Here is a 15,278-nt window from a genome sequence, read left to right on the forward strand (position 1 = left end):
CATGGGCTTCAAGCAAAGCCCCGAAAAAGTTCTCAAGTCTGAGCGTATGACGGGAGGTGAGTGGGATCTGGAAACAATAGCAGGCGCTGTTGGTTGAACGGACAGAAAAATTCAAGTCCCCAGAAGCCGAGCAAACATATGGGGCGTTTGCGTGAATGAGCGACCGCATGCGGTCTCCTGACAAGGAGTGGCCATGACATTTGAAGACATGGACCCGGTATATCTGATCAATAATAGAACGCCTCGAAAATTATCATAGGCCAACAAAGTGCTTTTTGCACGTCGCAAGCGGCAGCCTAATTTATATTGCAATAGCATTCAAAGTGCACCGTTTAAAAATGACCGTGCTAATGCTCTGCCTTAGGCTCCTGCTATATTCTGAGCGGTTTGCTTGGACAGCAATGCGCACCCTAAGTGCCGTGTCTCAGACAAGGGCGTGCAGAAAACAAGTGATTACAAAACTAGGGTAAGTTAAATTTGAATGAGACAACGGTGCTACAAATGTGTAAGGGCATTGAACTCACAGCGCTGGATCCAATAATGCAAGTCAGGGTAGTTAGACATTCTAAATGTACCTGCCCGCCTCGCAGGTCACCCCACCTTTAGTTCCAAAAAACGGTACATTTAGCCCATTTCCAGCACTGTTCAGATGCTTCAAATATCGATGCATCTTCGTTAATCTAAGTTTGCGGACGCTTAGGGCTGTCAAAATCGATTAGCTCAGCTCACCAGCTGTCGATGCTGCTACGCATTGCAACATCCATATCTCTCGCGCAGCCTGTTCAGAATCGTGCGCAAAGCTGTGCAATGATTATGCAAAACAACAGCGGACGGCCTCATGAAAAGCCAACGCATCGCGCTGCCTCTAAATCAAGACCAATCAACATTGCTGTTCAACCAAGCCAAGGCCACCTGGGGCAGGAATAACCAGGAACGTCTGTTGGACTACTCCGCGCCGCCCGGGGCCTCCTCGCTCCCCAAACCGCAGCGTCTGACGCCCGTCCCCCAGCCAATCCACGGCCACCGCTTTGAGATGCCGTCTCGGCGGCTTTTAGTGCGCAATGCGGCGCTTTCCGGCGCGGTCGGCGGCACCGCGCCACATTAGCCCTGTTCGGGAGCGCGCCGCGCCGCATTAGGTCCGATGACGCGCCGGATTTCGCCGCAAACACATTATGATTGTTCGACTCTCGGGTGGGACTTTCGCCGTGATTGCCTGCTGGCCGGCCGTCGCTCCGTTTCATGTCGCCAGCTCCGTCCGTCCGGGACGGAAAACACGGCACCGGACGCGGCGACGGCCGGCCGGCTGACCCGCGGCCACCGGGCTACGGCGCCGGACGCGGCGACGGCCGGCCGGCTGACCCGCGGCCACCGGACTACGGCACCGGACGCGGCGACAGCCGGCCGGCTGACCCGCGGCCACCGGGCTACGGCACCGGACGCGGCGACAGCCGGGCGGCTGACCCGCGGCCCCCGGGCCACCGGGTGCGTCTCCTGCTCAGGCAGCGGTGCTGAGCGCTGTGCACGGCTGTGCCCGGCGCGCCTGGCCGTCTGTCTGGCTGAGTGTCCAGTCGGGAACGGATACGTCTGGCCGTGTGCAGCTGGGTCTGACTGGCTGTCCACCGGGGCCTGACTGCCGGACTGCCGGGAGACAGCGTTCAGCCGTGTCCGCCCGCGTCCGACGGCGTCATGCTCGCCGCCAGGGCCGGGCCGTGTTCGGTGACGCGCCGGCGGCGGTCCGCCCCGGTCCCGGCCGGGCCGCGCGCGGGGGACACTGCGGCCGGCGACAGCCGGGCGCCGCCAGCCGGACCGATGCACGGCTCTTTGTCTGGGCCGGCCTTGCACGCCGACAGCTCGCGCCTCCACCGGGCCGGCCCGCGGGCCAGGAATGCCGATCCATTTTAGCCGGGCTCACTGGGAAACGAATTTATCGACTCCACTCGGCTGCATTGGCTCGATGGCTTCTGCTCTAGCTAGGGTGAACGCCCCGTTCAATGCAGCCCACGCGGAGACCATTTCTGGCGTAGATCGGAACAAAAGGCCTCTATTTTGTGGGCTCGCTGTCTGGAAGGAGGCATGGCACGCGTGACCAGACAGTTGGACAATGCAGCGCCCGTCGTCAAAGTACTAGGATTGCGGTCTGGTAATGAGCCAGACATGGTCTCAACGTCTGTCCCTCCATTTGATGACATTGTCACACCAGATGGCACATTTCCAATGCGCCGAATTTCCCCGCAACAACGAATGCCACAATGCATGCTTGGCGACAATTGACGCGATCCATTGTTGCTGCCCAAATAATGCGCCCTGTGTCTGCGTTTATTGTCTGTTTTTGCGCGGCTTTTTCTTCCTCTGGACTGGCTGGGACCAAAATAATGGCCAAGGAAAACCAAGATAGCCATCGCTGCGGCCGGAAGCGAGGGCAATAATTAATGAAACGGCCAACAGGATCGAGCTGTGGCCGTCTATCGGCCCATCAGCTGTTGGCGCGGCCGATGGGAGCGGGCCCGATTTTGCCGCCGATCGCGTCGGCGCTGCTGTTGACTTAGCCCGCCGTCGAGACTGCTTCGTCTTCGCTCGAGATCGGGCTGGATAAGAGCCGCCGTCAGACGGCGCGGCTGGCGGCCCGTGTATCGACGGAGGACTGCTGGCGGCCTGTGCAAAGACTGAGGACGGCTGGCGGCCCGTGTACCAACGGAGGACGGTTGGCGGCCCGTGTACCAACGGAGGACGGCTGGCGGCCCGTGTATCGACGGAGGACGACTGGCGACCCGTGTACTGATGGAGGACGGCTGGCGGCCCGTGTATCAACGGAGGACGGTTGGCGGCCCGTGTACCGACGGAGGACGGCTGGCGGCTCGTGTACTGACGGAGGACGGCTGGTGGCCTGTGCAAAGACGGAGGACGGGTAGTAGCCCGTGTACCAACGGAGGACAGCGCGATGTAACGGAAGAGGTATAACATTGTGGAAAAAGAAATATATGACAAACGGATGATGTGACTGATGAATGCGTGACGAATAAACATAGCCGTGGCGGAGGACTGATGTAATTGATGAGAACGCATGTAATGAGCGACCAAGAACTGCTGTGACGACTTAGGAAGGGTCTGCAGGACTCCTGCCACAGATGCCCCCCCCCCCCCCCCTATGACAGTCGAGGACTGCCGTGACGGACGAGGATTGATGTGACGGACCGGGCGGAGTCTTGCCACATGAGATCGCTGTAACGGACCACTGTCACAGGAGAAGACACTTATGACAGAAGACTGCTATGAGACATGCGTAACGCGGTGAAGCATGAAGAATGCCGCCATGAGAGCCTTCGTCGCTAGTATCGCTTCTCGCTCGTCACAGCAGCCCTCTGTGACAAATCCTTACCCGTCGCAGCAGCCTTCGTCCGTCACAGCGGTCACCGGTTACGAGCGTCCTCCACCGCAACGGCGGTCACCGGTCACAAGCGTCCTCCACCGTAACGGCGGTCACCGGTCACAAGAGTCCTCCTCCGTAACGGCGGTCACCGGTCACAAGCGTCCTCCTCAGTAACGGCGGTCACCGGTCACAAGCGTCCTCCTCCGTAACGGCGGTCACCGGTCACAAGCGTCCTCCTCCGTAACGGCGGTCACCGGTCACAAGCGTCCTCCTCCGTAACGGCGGTCACCGGTCACAAGCGTCCTCCACCGTAACGGCGGTCACCGGTCACAAGCGTCCTCCACCGCAGCGGCGGTCACCGGTCACAAGCGTCCTCCACCGCAACGGCGGTCACCGGTCGCAAGCGTCCTCCACCGCAACGGCGGTCACCGGTCACAAGCGTCCTCCACCGCAACGGCGGTCACCGGTCACAAGCGTCCTCCACCGTGACGGCGATCATCGGTCACAAACGTCCTCCTCCGTCATAGCATTCCTCAAGCCGGCCCCATGTGCTAATCGCAGCGGAAAAGAGGTGCGACACATTTATCAGCCGCCCAATTAGGGGGGGAGCCACCAAGGAGTGATGTGGGAAGTCGGCCTCCCTCCCCTCCTCACAGATCTGAGCCCGGCGGGAGGCGCGCCGCGATGCCAGCTCCAATTCGGAAACATCAACATCACTGGGCCGTCTCCCCCGCGAGTCGCCAGACAGCGGGCGGAGAGAGAAGTCGTCCGCAGAATCGTCCACTCCGGCGCCGACCGCGCGCCGCTGCCACGAAAACAACCCTCCCGGTCCAATCAGTTTTATCGCTGCCAGATCACCAGGGGTCAGCCGGCTGCCAAATCCCCGCGCGACTTCTGTCCCGATCGCTTAAGCTGTTTGTTTTCCGGTACTCCCGTTTCCATTTACTTTTCTAAACAATGTCGGGGCGCTGAGCGGGCCGCCCGCTTGATCGACGGCGCCCGTTCTTCTGCTCGAGTGGTCCTCTCCCCCGTCCGCCAACACGGCAGACGGGGGGCGGGTAATCCCGGCCGGCTGGTGCCGGCTGACCCGTGCCACTGGTGGCCGGCGGACGGGCCGGGCAGCGGCCGGCTCCACGCCCGGCTCCGGCCGCGGATCAGACATGTCCCCGGCTCGGAATGCTCGGGCGCGCCAAAAATATGGCGCGCCGGCGTCTGAGCGGCGCCTCAGCCCACCGTGTGTTGGCCGGGCTGTACCACGTGCCGACCGGGCCCACCACGCCGCGCCGGCTTTCCGACAATCGGATTACTGCCGGCGCCGGCGCCGCGATGACTTATGGGAAAATAATGTCCCCTGCAATTAATAACGGATTTCATTAAGGTCATGATTGGGTCGTTACTGGCGCGGGCGCGGGGCCCGCGGTCCACGCACCATTAGCGGGGTCCCGCCGCGCGCCCGATGGTATCGGGCCGGACCGGGCCACGCCGGGCCGCGCGAGCCCGCCTCGTGATCGCCGCATGGGGCGCCCATCCCGCCGCCGCCGCTCGTTACGCTGTGATTTACGGCGCGGCGCGTGTATCGGCAAAATCGGCGCGCGCCACTGTCTCGGCGCCGCCATTAACCCCGCTGAGTGTGGCGCCCCTGGATGAATCCTGCCGAGCGTGGCGTCCCTGGTTTAACCCCGCCGAGTGCACCACCCCTGCGTTAACCCCGCTGAGTGTGGCACCCCTGGATTAACCTGGTTGCGTGTGGCTCCTCGGCAAACCTAAACCCTGCTGATTTTGGATCACAGCTTTGGCTGAAGAGGCCCTCAGGGACCACCGTTCCTTGGCCTGCGGAAGAAGGCCGGGAAGCAGACAGTACGAAGTAGACAATTCTTCTGCCAACCTCGCTGCTAAACTGCCCGTGGGCCGCCGGGCGTGGCACTCGTCGGTGTCGCCCGCTTTCCTGACATGCTGCCGGCGCACCTCCGCTTCACCCCCGCCGTCCACGCTGTGCCTCGTCAGCTGGCGCCGGTGCCGACACGACACAAAAAGCCCCGGGGCTGTGCCAGGCACGCGCCCGCCGCCCGAGTTGTGTCACGAGGTGACGCCACAGGGCCGCCGGCGCACCGGAGACGCGCACTTTTTGGTCGGCTTCTTGCCGGCGCGCGATTGCAGCCAGACGGCGAGAGCCGAACAATGCGCTCCTGCGAGTCTTTTGTTCCCAGCCGTGTCCCCCGCTTTTTTAGATCTGGGGAAGGTCGTCGGTTCCGTTTAAGAGGACGCTCAATCCCATGCCGCTGGGCGACGTGAGCCGCGCCGGGGAGGCTGCCGTCCGGGATGTAACTCGTTCTGTCGTAGATGCCATCGGATTTGGCGCTACCTGGCGACGTTATCAAATGTCGAGTCAAGACAACCGTGTTAAAAATGCAAACGCCTTTGAAGCACCGTGGGTCCACGGACGTCGCCCACTAAAAACGTACTCTATCGGGTGAGGCGTCTTGCACGATCCTCCGGGACCGTTGTTGTTTTCTCTCACGACCTGTGTGAGGGATGAGGGAGGGCCCTCTCCACGCTCACGACACTGACGAGAGCCGCTCTCCTCCGACGCAGGTGAACCGGCCGATCACCATGAAGAAGGACGGCATCCAGACGCGGAACCGCAAGCTGTCGTCCAAGTCGAAGAAGAAGAAGGGCTTCACGGGCTTCGAGAGCATGATGCGGCCGCTGGACAAGGCCGGCTTCGGCTTCCCCGGCTCCAACTTCGGCGCCGGCATGTCACCCTACATGGCCTACCAGAACAACATGCAGTCGATGGGGCCGGGCGGCTTCGTCTCGCCGCAGATGGGCATGGGCGGCATGGGCGCCCTCGGCATGGGCAACCTGGCCATCTCGTCCGCACCCGGCGCCATGGTGAGTGGCGGGCCGCGGGCAGGGACGCTATGCAGAGGCGTGTACGGGGCTGCACCCGACCGCAGCATGCTGCAATGCTGTAGGTGACGAGCGCTGGGGAATGCGCTGGCTTTGCGGCTGGGTACCGGCCCGCCTGCGTCAGCTGTCCAAGTAGGAAATGTGTTTTCTTTAGTTTCCCGGAAAATTGACTATATTTGAAAGGTTACCTCACGATCTGTCTAACATCAAATTTTTCCTGCTCAAATTGACGTTGAATGGAGGCTTAGTGACAATGCCCACCTAATCATGCTTATCTCTAACAACCAATAATTTGCGCAGATTTGAGTCGTGAGCTTGTTCCGAACAAAAGCCCATCCACCTTGGTGTCGTGAAGATTGACGATGGCGGCTGGCTTGCTCCCGTTTCTAAACTAAATGCTTTTCCATGTTTTGTGATTGTGAACATTCTGCAGCAGGTGGAGAAAACATGTATAAATGCTTATTGTTCCGCCGCTAATGGCCAAGGGCGTAAAATCCTGTCCGCGTCTGGTTGTTATGGATAAAAGTACGATTAATCCATCAATCTCACAAAAATCAGTCCGGGCATAATTTTTACGTCTCGTGAGTGATTAATTAACCACCGTCAAACATTGCTCTGCAGGGCCGCCATTAAAGCTGCCCATTCATTTCTTTCGCCCCACAAAAATGCGCCACAATCGCTGCATAGCGCCTGGCCGAGGGCGTGATCACGATTTCGTATCGCGACCAAACCGGTCGGACGCTCATTCGACTGTCCGGGACGTTTCAGGGCTGGCGAACCGATTACAGTTGATACGACTGCACGGGGCGACAGCAGTGTACAAACTGGCCGGAGGGCGGCGGCGGCGGCGGCGGCGGCGGCGCCGCGACGCTGACCGCAGCGACCGGCCGCGTCGCGCACGACACAGGGTTTGAGGCGGCTGGTGCGTCCGTGTTGGATGGCTCCGTGTAAGAAGGCGACGCGCCCGACCGCCGGTGTCGCTATACGAGTCTAAGTCTTTCAACGTGGACTCCATACGCCGCCGGCATCCGCACGGTGGCGCCCTCGGCCGCGGCCGGCACGGATCAAGAGGTCAAGGTCGCTCGCGCCCCGGGGGCACTGGCGCCGCCGGCTCTCGAGCTAGGCAGGCCCGGGGTAGGCGCCGAATATTCGATGTGATATCCGTGTACTTCGCCAACCTTCGTGTAAATACCTAATGATCTCTTCGTAGCTGTACGCGCTAAAATACTTATAGTCTCGACCTAACAGCGTTGCACTTGACCCAAACGAGGTCAGTACCTATGATTAATATGGACGTAGATTAAGTGTTAACAAGGCGCGTGCTGCTCACTGCTTGGAAGGATTTGTATTTTGTGACGATAGTCTACGTTGACTGTGTCCGCGTGGTGCCTCGCCGAGAACACATCTCTTGCGTTATTTTGAACCGGTCAGCACACTACTCACCAGGCCTGCACTATGCCCCCGCGTGGGTCTGCACCCATGGGTGGAAGCCGTTCAGTCTAGCGGATAACGCGCGTTGCATTGGCCCGTCATTTTGTATCCACGATGGTGGCTAATGTCGAAGGAACACCGCTTAGTTCAGTCAGTCGCGAAGTCAACCCAGCGCGGCGATGCATGGTCGTCGCGCCGCCGACCGCGGCCGGCGGCGCGCCACACTCTAGTTTTGTAACGCCTGTTGGGGAGCCGTGCCAACCGAGCCAGGCGCCGCACCGCGGCGGGGCCCCGTCACATCACGCGGAACTGTGCAATCATGTAAATAAGTGTCCCCCATTGTGTGTCGTTCGATGCCAAATAAACCACAAACACCCAGCAGCTCCGTAACCGTGCGGTCCGTCGCAGCCATCCGGCGGAAGGTTGTCGCCGCGGCGCTTGCGAGAGCAGATTCGAGGGCAGATTGATTCTCCACGCCGTGGCGCGTCAGAGGCTTTTCCGCAAACCGTCGCAGGCTCTTGGACCATAAGCAAGTGGCTGATTCTAGATTGTGCCAGAACAGGGGCCTTGACGTGATTTTGAATTTGACAGATGAAGTTGAGCGATCGTCCTTGCACGTGCGTCAGGTGGACACAGTCACGCTGCGTTTTTCTGTAGTTTGCAGCGATACAAAATACCGAAGACTGTTTTACACAGCCTTGCTGACCGCAGCTATGCCAACTTAGACAGAATTCATGTCCTGTGGCCGTGCGCCCGCGCTAACTACCTCGTATTGTTGTTGCAAAAGGCAAAAAAGAAACGCAAAGCAGTCGTCAGCATCAATCTTAGACGTGATTTATAGAAAAATCAGCGTGGAATCGTGCTTGTCTGATCGTGACAGTGCATGGAAGGCAAAAACATGACTTAACAGCTGTGAGTGCATACTAAATGAAGAACTGAACGGGGCACACGGAATCACGAATAGGCATTGCAAATTTACCCCAAAAATGTACAACCCTCAGTTACCGCCCTCAATCATAGACGTGATTTATAAAAAAGCACTTGAGAGTCGTGCTCGTCAGCTCGTGACCATGGGAGGCCCGAAAAAGCACTGCAACTTTGTTTAAAAAAAGTTTGTTTCCCTCCGTAACCACCCTGAGCAACGCCTTAGTTATTCAAGCACCTTGTTCGTATAGCTCAACCTCAACGCACAGTGTGGTCAGGTTGGTCTGTTTGCGTTTAAAAAATGAAAACGCCGATGCATGCCTGGCGCATCGAAGGCTGCACGAATCAGGTCGTGCCTAAGTCGTGTTCTTTGATCACAATTTCGGTAATCCGCTCGAGAAAAGATCAACGGGGTGAGAAGAGATCAACGATAGCGAGAGATGGTGCATCCTTAACTATAACAGCATTAGGCCGCCAGGGTAGGTGGCACCTCGGCGCGCAGCCTGGCGCCGGTCCGACCGTCGCGCGGTGTCGGCAGTAGACGCGTGGGCCGGGGCCGGCGGCTGGAGGTGGTGGCCACTACCGAGTCAAGCGATGAAGATCGTGACGTGGTGCAGGAAGCTGACTGCTGGAGGCCTGGCGTCCGTCTTTGAACCTGAAGCAGGAAGGACGCACCCTGTCACGTAAGAAAATCACCGGCTTAGTCCGACCCCTCGCAGGACAGCGGAGGTGCGCCGACCACAGGGCGTCACGTGACCGGCGCTGGTGGCGCTCAGAGGGGGTCGGACCCTACCCGTGGCTATGTCTGGCAGTCCACGGTGGCGTCACCATGGGAACGCCTTAGGGCATTTACGTGTTGAAGGGCATCACAGCACGTTTTTTTAAGGATCGTTTTTGAATGCTTCTAAGTTGTTTTCCCCCATAAAAGGAGTCTCCAGACGTTTGTTAGCATGTCTGCTAACCATGCCTGGGGTTAAAACAGCTGTATCTGATCAAATATCCCAACAACAGCCCGAATACCCGTACCGTGAGCTGCATCCAATAAGGGCGACTTTTACCAGCGTTGGGATCACCACTGACACCTATCACAGAGCGTTTCGGACTTGCGGTCCAGACACTGGTTACTTCAGACCTGTGACACGTATAAACGAGCGGTCAGCTCAATGGAACGGAATTATTCGAGTGCGGAACCACTAAGAAACGGCAACGGTTGCATTCAATGCTCAGAGAGGCACTAGGATTTAGCAAGGCGGATTGGCCGGAAGGGCAGATCCAGTTTTATTTCGCATGATGGCGGCAATACGAATGCCAGAATCACTTTTGAGCATATGCATGAGCTCGGCATTAAGACTTACCAACAAAGTTAAGGGTGCCAACGACATTTATAGACACCCCTCCGTGCACCGTCATAGCCATACCCAACCTTGATTTGTTTGCAATCTTGGTCGGTGCAGTAGGCCCCCAAATTCGTAGCACTAAGGCTACAACCGCGCAAACTCTCAAATGCAGGTAAAAACGATAGCGATGGCCGGGCTTCTGCAAGTCATTCTCGTAGAGAATTAGTGTACTACAGGCTAATATGTGTGGGTTTTCAGCAGGGGCAACAGGGATCCTCCAATAGAGGTGCAACCCTCTAACTCCCACCTACCTACCCCCTCTGTCCCATGCCCCTGGCTCTCATAATCCCAGAAATAAGGAAAATTGGAATAAAGGATTGAGAATTTGCAGGTCGCTTGTAATGTTGACCCTAGTACTGCGGGACTTTGTGGCCTTACCTGGGACCTGAGGACCTTAACTGGGACCTGTGTACCAGATCTGTTTCGTTTGTGTTCCTTACCAAGAAAAGATCGGACGAAAGCAATACACCTTCCGCTACTATGCGTTTTTTAACGCGCTGTGCACAGCACATTTAGAGTGTAATCCAAATATTGCACAACCCACATCTTAAGTGGAATTTCACTGGCTAAATGTATCAAAAATTGTTAGTTGCACGCTTGCCGAGACATTGCGACATGTCTCAGGTTGGCATATGGGATCGCTCTGCGAGTGCCAGTTTTAGATCTAGTGCGTTTTGGTATAATCTGCCGCCCAACCTGCTGTCATAAGGCGTCGGTGTCGCTGCACGGTCAGGGTTCGGTCGGGAGTCGCGGGACAAACGCCTCCACCCACCATGACAGTCGCAGCTGAACAGACGCGTCGACAGCAGAGGAGTGACTTGGAAAGGTTGTGCGCGTGGTGACAAGTATGAGAGGAGTATCAGTTTGCAATGAAATACGAACTCAGGCTAGTCTGTAGATTGTACGATATGTTTATTACGCTCTAAATGTGCCATGCACAGCGCGTTCAAAAACGCATAGTAGCGGAAGGTGTATTGCTTCCGTCCGATCCTTTCTCGGTAAGGAACGCAAGCGAAACAGATCTGGTGCACACGCTCATCACAAACATGCTACATTGTAGTATGCATTCACTTATGATTCAAAGCATCAAATACCAAGTTTTGTTGCAATGGTAGTGCTTGGTTGGTTTGGTTTTCGATGGTTTTCGAAATACGAAAAGAGCGTTGACAGTTTCGTAAAATCAAGGTCTCTGAACCTGCACTGGGGCGCTGGGAATGAGCCATGACGTTGGCTTTAAGCAGCGCTGTTCAAAATAGAGCGAACTGCTCATGTATTAAAATCACGTGCAAGACAATGCTCCAACATTAAACATTTCTGGTCAAAGGCTAACGCTGACCGCCCTCACTGCTCTCCCCCCCCCCCCCTCCGGAACGCTTCCGCAGCACTGGCTTTCTTAACCTTGAGCCCGGCAAAGTGGGCCGTGCCGGCGGGGCTCAGGGCCGGCGTTGGCGGCAGCTTTGGCCGCAGTTCAGACTGCGAATCAGCCAACGCCTGCGTCCGGCGGCTCAGCGCCGGCGGCGGCTTTGGCTGCAGTTTTGGGAGGGGATCCTCGGCAGCCGACGTCGCGTGATGCCACATTTTTTCCGAAGAATGGGTTTCTTCAGACCAATGCCGCCGCCTGGCTTAGCATGTAAATCGGCTTGAAAAAGCGCACACATTTTCTTCATCTGAAACCTGTCAGCTACTAGTCTTGTATTTTCCTGAGCTGAATTGCTAAGGATAGGCACTTGGTTTATCGGCAGACAAATATCAAAATCATCAGAATAACCGCCGTGGATTTGCTACGATTGTGGTTAGACCTCAACGATTCATTCAGCTCCACCTATGGGGGATTTGTATTTGCTTTATGGCCTTTGCTGCTTAGGTGCTATAACGATGATACATTGCCAACCAGTGATCATATCTTTATCCGCGAACGCAACATGTAATAGAACCGCCTGCAATAAAAACAAAGCGGTATCAAGCATCCAATACTGTTGGCTGATTGGCCGGAGCGCGTTAAATGTCGCGCGACTTAAACTGTGCTCCCGGTTACAACGTGACCTTTCAAAACTCGTGGATGAGTCTTGGCAAGCAGTTGAATGCCGTTGGGATGTCAGATTCCAATGAAAATCCAACGGTGAATGTCCCTGGCCCGGAAGAGCAACGACGGTGGAATTTCGCTGATCTACCGGAGCGCGTGTGAGCCCCGAGGAAGGGGAACCGGGCTACCCAGGCCGCAATGCTGTTTGTAAGGCACACGTAAGCGTCACGTGGCCCGGTTGGGAATGCAGCTGCTTTCTAAAGTCTACCTTGGAAATCGTACAAAAAGGCTAAAATCTGCAAAAATGTGTTGCTAAACGCTACAAGGACCTATGAGCGGCCGAGGCAGTGCGAGTTTGCATTAGCTGATATTGAATCAAGACTGGTTATTGCTGACGAGTCGTGACATGGCAATGTTCCGGATTAAGGGAAGTGTGGCAGGCATGTGTTCTTTGCTGTGATAATCATTCTTGTAGCCATATCTGCTGACCGTAATCTCTAGCGAATGCACTCATTAGGTTCGGAAATACTATATTGGTAAGAACGAACTGAACACATAATAATTTAAAATTAATAGATTCTAAGGCTAGGGTAAAACCAGCTTGGTCTGGGAATATTTTGTCGTCAATCTTTCACCTCTTTAATGGAAAACAGTCTACAAATAAGAATAGAGATTTGATGGTTACTGGAGGCTTCAGTGTCACCGGCGAGCAAGCCTGCTTCCTTCTTATGACACCGCTGCGTACCCCTCCATGCCGATTTACATGATAGACGCCCACACAAACGAATTCACATCTGCAGGCGATTAGGAGCCGGGGCTGTCGAGCTAGGCCTTTGACCCCAGGCCGCGCTCCAATCCATAACAGAGCAGCAGCCGGGCCCTGACCCGCCCTCCGCTCCCAATCCATAACAGTGCGGCCACCCGCCACCCACATAAGCGCTGTTTTCAAACGGACAAGACGGCATGATGCGGCTCCTCGGGCGAGGACAATGGCGCTGGCCCACCCCCCGCCGGACGCCTATTAAAAGTCGTGGGCACAACAATTGACTTGTAACAATGATTCCCTCCTACGCCGGGGTGTCGCGCCATTCAGACGGCTTGTCAGTTTTGTTTTCCCTCTTTTTTCGTCAATTACTCGCCGGGCCGGGGCGCCCTGGTGGTCCGGGGCGGGCCCAAACACCCCGCCGGTGGCAGCGGGGGGCGGGGCGGGCGGGGAGGGGGTCGGCTCGCAGTGTACGGTAGCGCCGACGCACTACAGCGTCCGCAGACGCGTTCGCCGGTGACGGCAGAGGAACGGGCACCGGGGATGTGTCGCCACACGTGAGGAGTCAGGCAATGTTTGCTAGTGAATGCACACAGTTTGGAAATTGCATTGTGCGGGTGCACCGCGATTCGAATGAACGTCAAAGGTAGTTTTGAGGACACGTAAAGCGAGATAGCCATGGGAATACTAAGGGTGAAGACAGGATGAAAGGACAAGGACACACAGACGGAGTGTTAAGGCGAAGTGGGATGTAGCATGGTACAGGAGGAATTCCGGGTAGGCCAAACATGACACCAGGAATTCACCGCATAAAAATGTAACAAAACGTTCTTTGTGTCGTCGCGAGGCTGAAAAGAGCCACTCCCACGGAACATTTTTGTGTGAAAAATCTGGTCTGTGCGGTGCCACTCTGGCCTTCGAGTCCATGCTCCTACCATAATCCCGAAATGATAAGCTAGATACCGATGAAAGAATGGAGCTTCAATGTGGCGAGTTTATCCCGCTATATGTTTTCCAGGACATCAGGAGTTTTTGTTAATCAGAAACCATTTTTTCTGGGATCAGGTGATCTGGATAGGCTCAAAACACACCGCCTCGAAAGACGTCGGCACAAGATTGGGACAACCCATGACCACATGCCCCGGAGCCATGCAGCGCGTTGCTCTGAGAAGCATACTTACTTCTGAATTGCAGCCAATTTTATCGTGGTAGATCGAAAGGTTATGTGTTGTTAATTGGCGTGTCCGGACCTCTATGAAGGCAGTCACTTGCGGCGTCCAAGCCTTCAGATTTAAATACCTGTTCATCCGCACACGCTCAACGACGCGTACCTGTCATGAAAAAAACCAATGCGTGATATCACCCGCTGCGAGTCTAGGTTGCAAGTGATTGTTTACTGCGTTCTTGAGGTCACATGTATATATATATATATATATATATATATATATATATATATATATATATATATATGTGTGTGTGTGTGTGTGTGTGTGTGTGTGTGTACATAAATTTCTATATATGCATATATAAAAAAGTAATTTATATATTTACAGATATACATCTCTCTCCCTCTCTCCCTCTCTCTCTCTCTCTCTCTCTAATAAAATGAATTGCACAAGGGTATTCGGGAGTCGCGGTTCCAGAACACTCACATGCACCCGAGACGCTGGCAGTAGCTTGGCAAGCGACCATAAAACACAGGGCACCCAGCGGCAAACCCACCCGAGCCAATAAAACCCTTTTCGAGAAAGAACAGACATCTTTGATGCGGTAACACCGCGTACCAGAACACACTTCTGTCATTTGAGCATGGCGTGATTGAGACACGGATAGCCATCTGCATTTCTTATTCACTTACAGCGTTATCTCCGAAAAACCAACAGGAAAAAGTATGAAACGGGACCACGAACACGCAAGTGAGCAATGAAACTTGGGGGCTAATAAAAATAATCGGTTTGTGCTGATTGCAGGCAAAATAGCTTGGAACGCTTTACTAGTAGATCATGCTTCTAAGGGCAACAGCTCGTTTTTGTCTCCAGTAACGGATGTGGATATTCTGACACCGCGACTCCCTGACGGCCGTGGCGAACGTGATCCTTCAAGACCGCAGCGGATAGCTCACAGTCTGAGAACATAGCGGGTGATAACCTATAGTGCTTTTATGAAAGACACGCGTCGGTCAGTGTTTGCATGCAACATGCATTTTAATCTCAAGTACCGGACACTGTAAGTGACTGCCTTCATTGCGGACCAGCGAAAGTATGCCACCCCCTGACATGCACGCCATTTAACAACACACAATATTTCAATTTGCAACGATGAAATTAGCTTTAATTCCGACGCAAGCATGCTTCTTAGAACGGTTCGCTGCACGGCCCCCGGGCCATGTTGTCATGGACTCCTCTGCTCATGTGCCGACGTCTTTCGGGATGGTGTGGATTCGGCAGACCTGTAACCACCTTG

The 15,278-nt window shown here is 55.6% G+C and overlaps 1 protein-coding gene across 3 annotated transcripts in view; it reads left to right on the plus strand.

Annotated features, from left to right (window-relative positions):
- Positions 1 to 8,086, plus strand: part of LOC119112049 (GATA-binding factor C) — a 55,786-nt gene extending 47,700 nt beyond the window's left edge. For all 3 annotated transcript variants that reach the window (XM_037236026.1, XM_037236025.1, XM_037236027.1), the window contains exons 6-7: positions 5,960 to 6,259; positions 7,046 to 8,086. In XM_037236026.1, coding sequence (XP_037091921.1) covers positions 5,960 to 6,259; positions 7,046 to 7,069 — 324 coding nt within the window. In that variant the 3' untranslated portion in view covers positions 7,070 to 8,086. The remainder of the gene's footprint in view (positions 1 to 5,959; positions 6,260 to 7,045) is intronic.
- Positions 8,087 to 15,278: the final 7,192 nt, after the last annotated feature.

Source organism: Pollicipes pollicipes, unplaced genomic scaffold (genome assembly GCF_011947565.3).
Source record: "Pollicipes pollicipes isolate AB1234 unplaced genomic scaffold, Ppol_2.1 Scaffold_7261;HRSCAF=8764_pilon_pilon_pilon, whole genome shotgun sequence".
In the NCBI taxonomy this organism is placed as follows: Eukaryota; Metazoa; Arthropoda; class Thecostraca; order Pollicipedomorpha; family Pollicipedidae; genus Pollicipes; species Pollicipes pollicipes.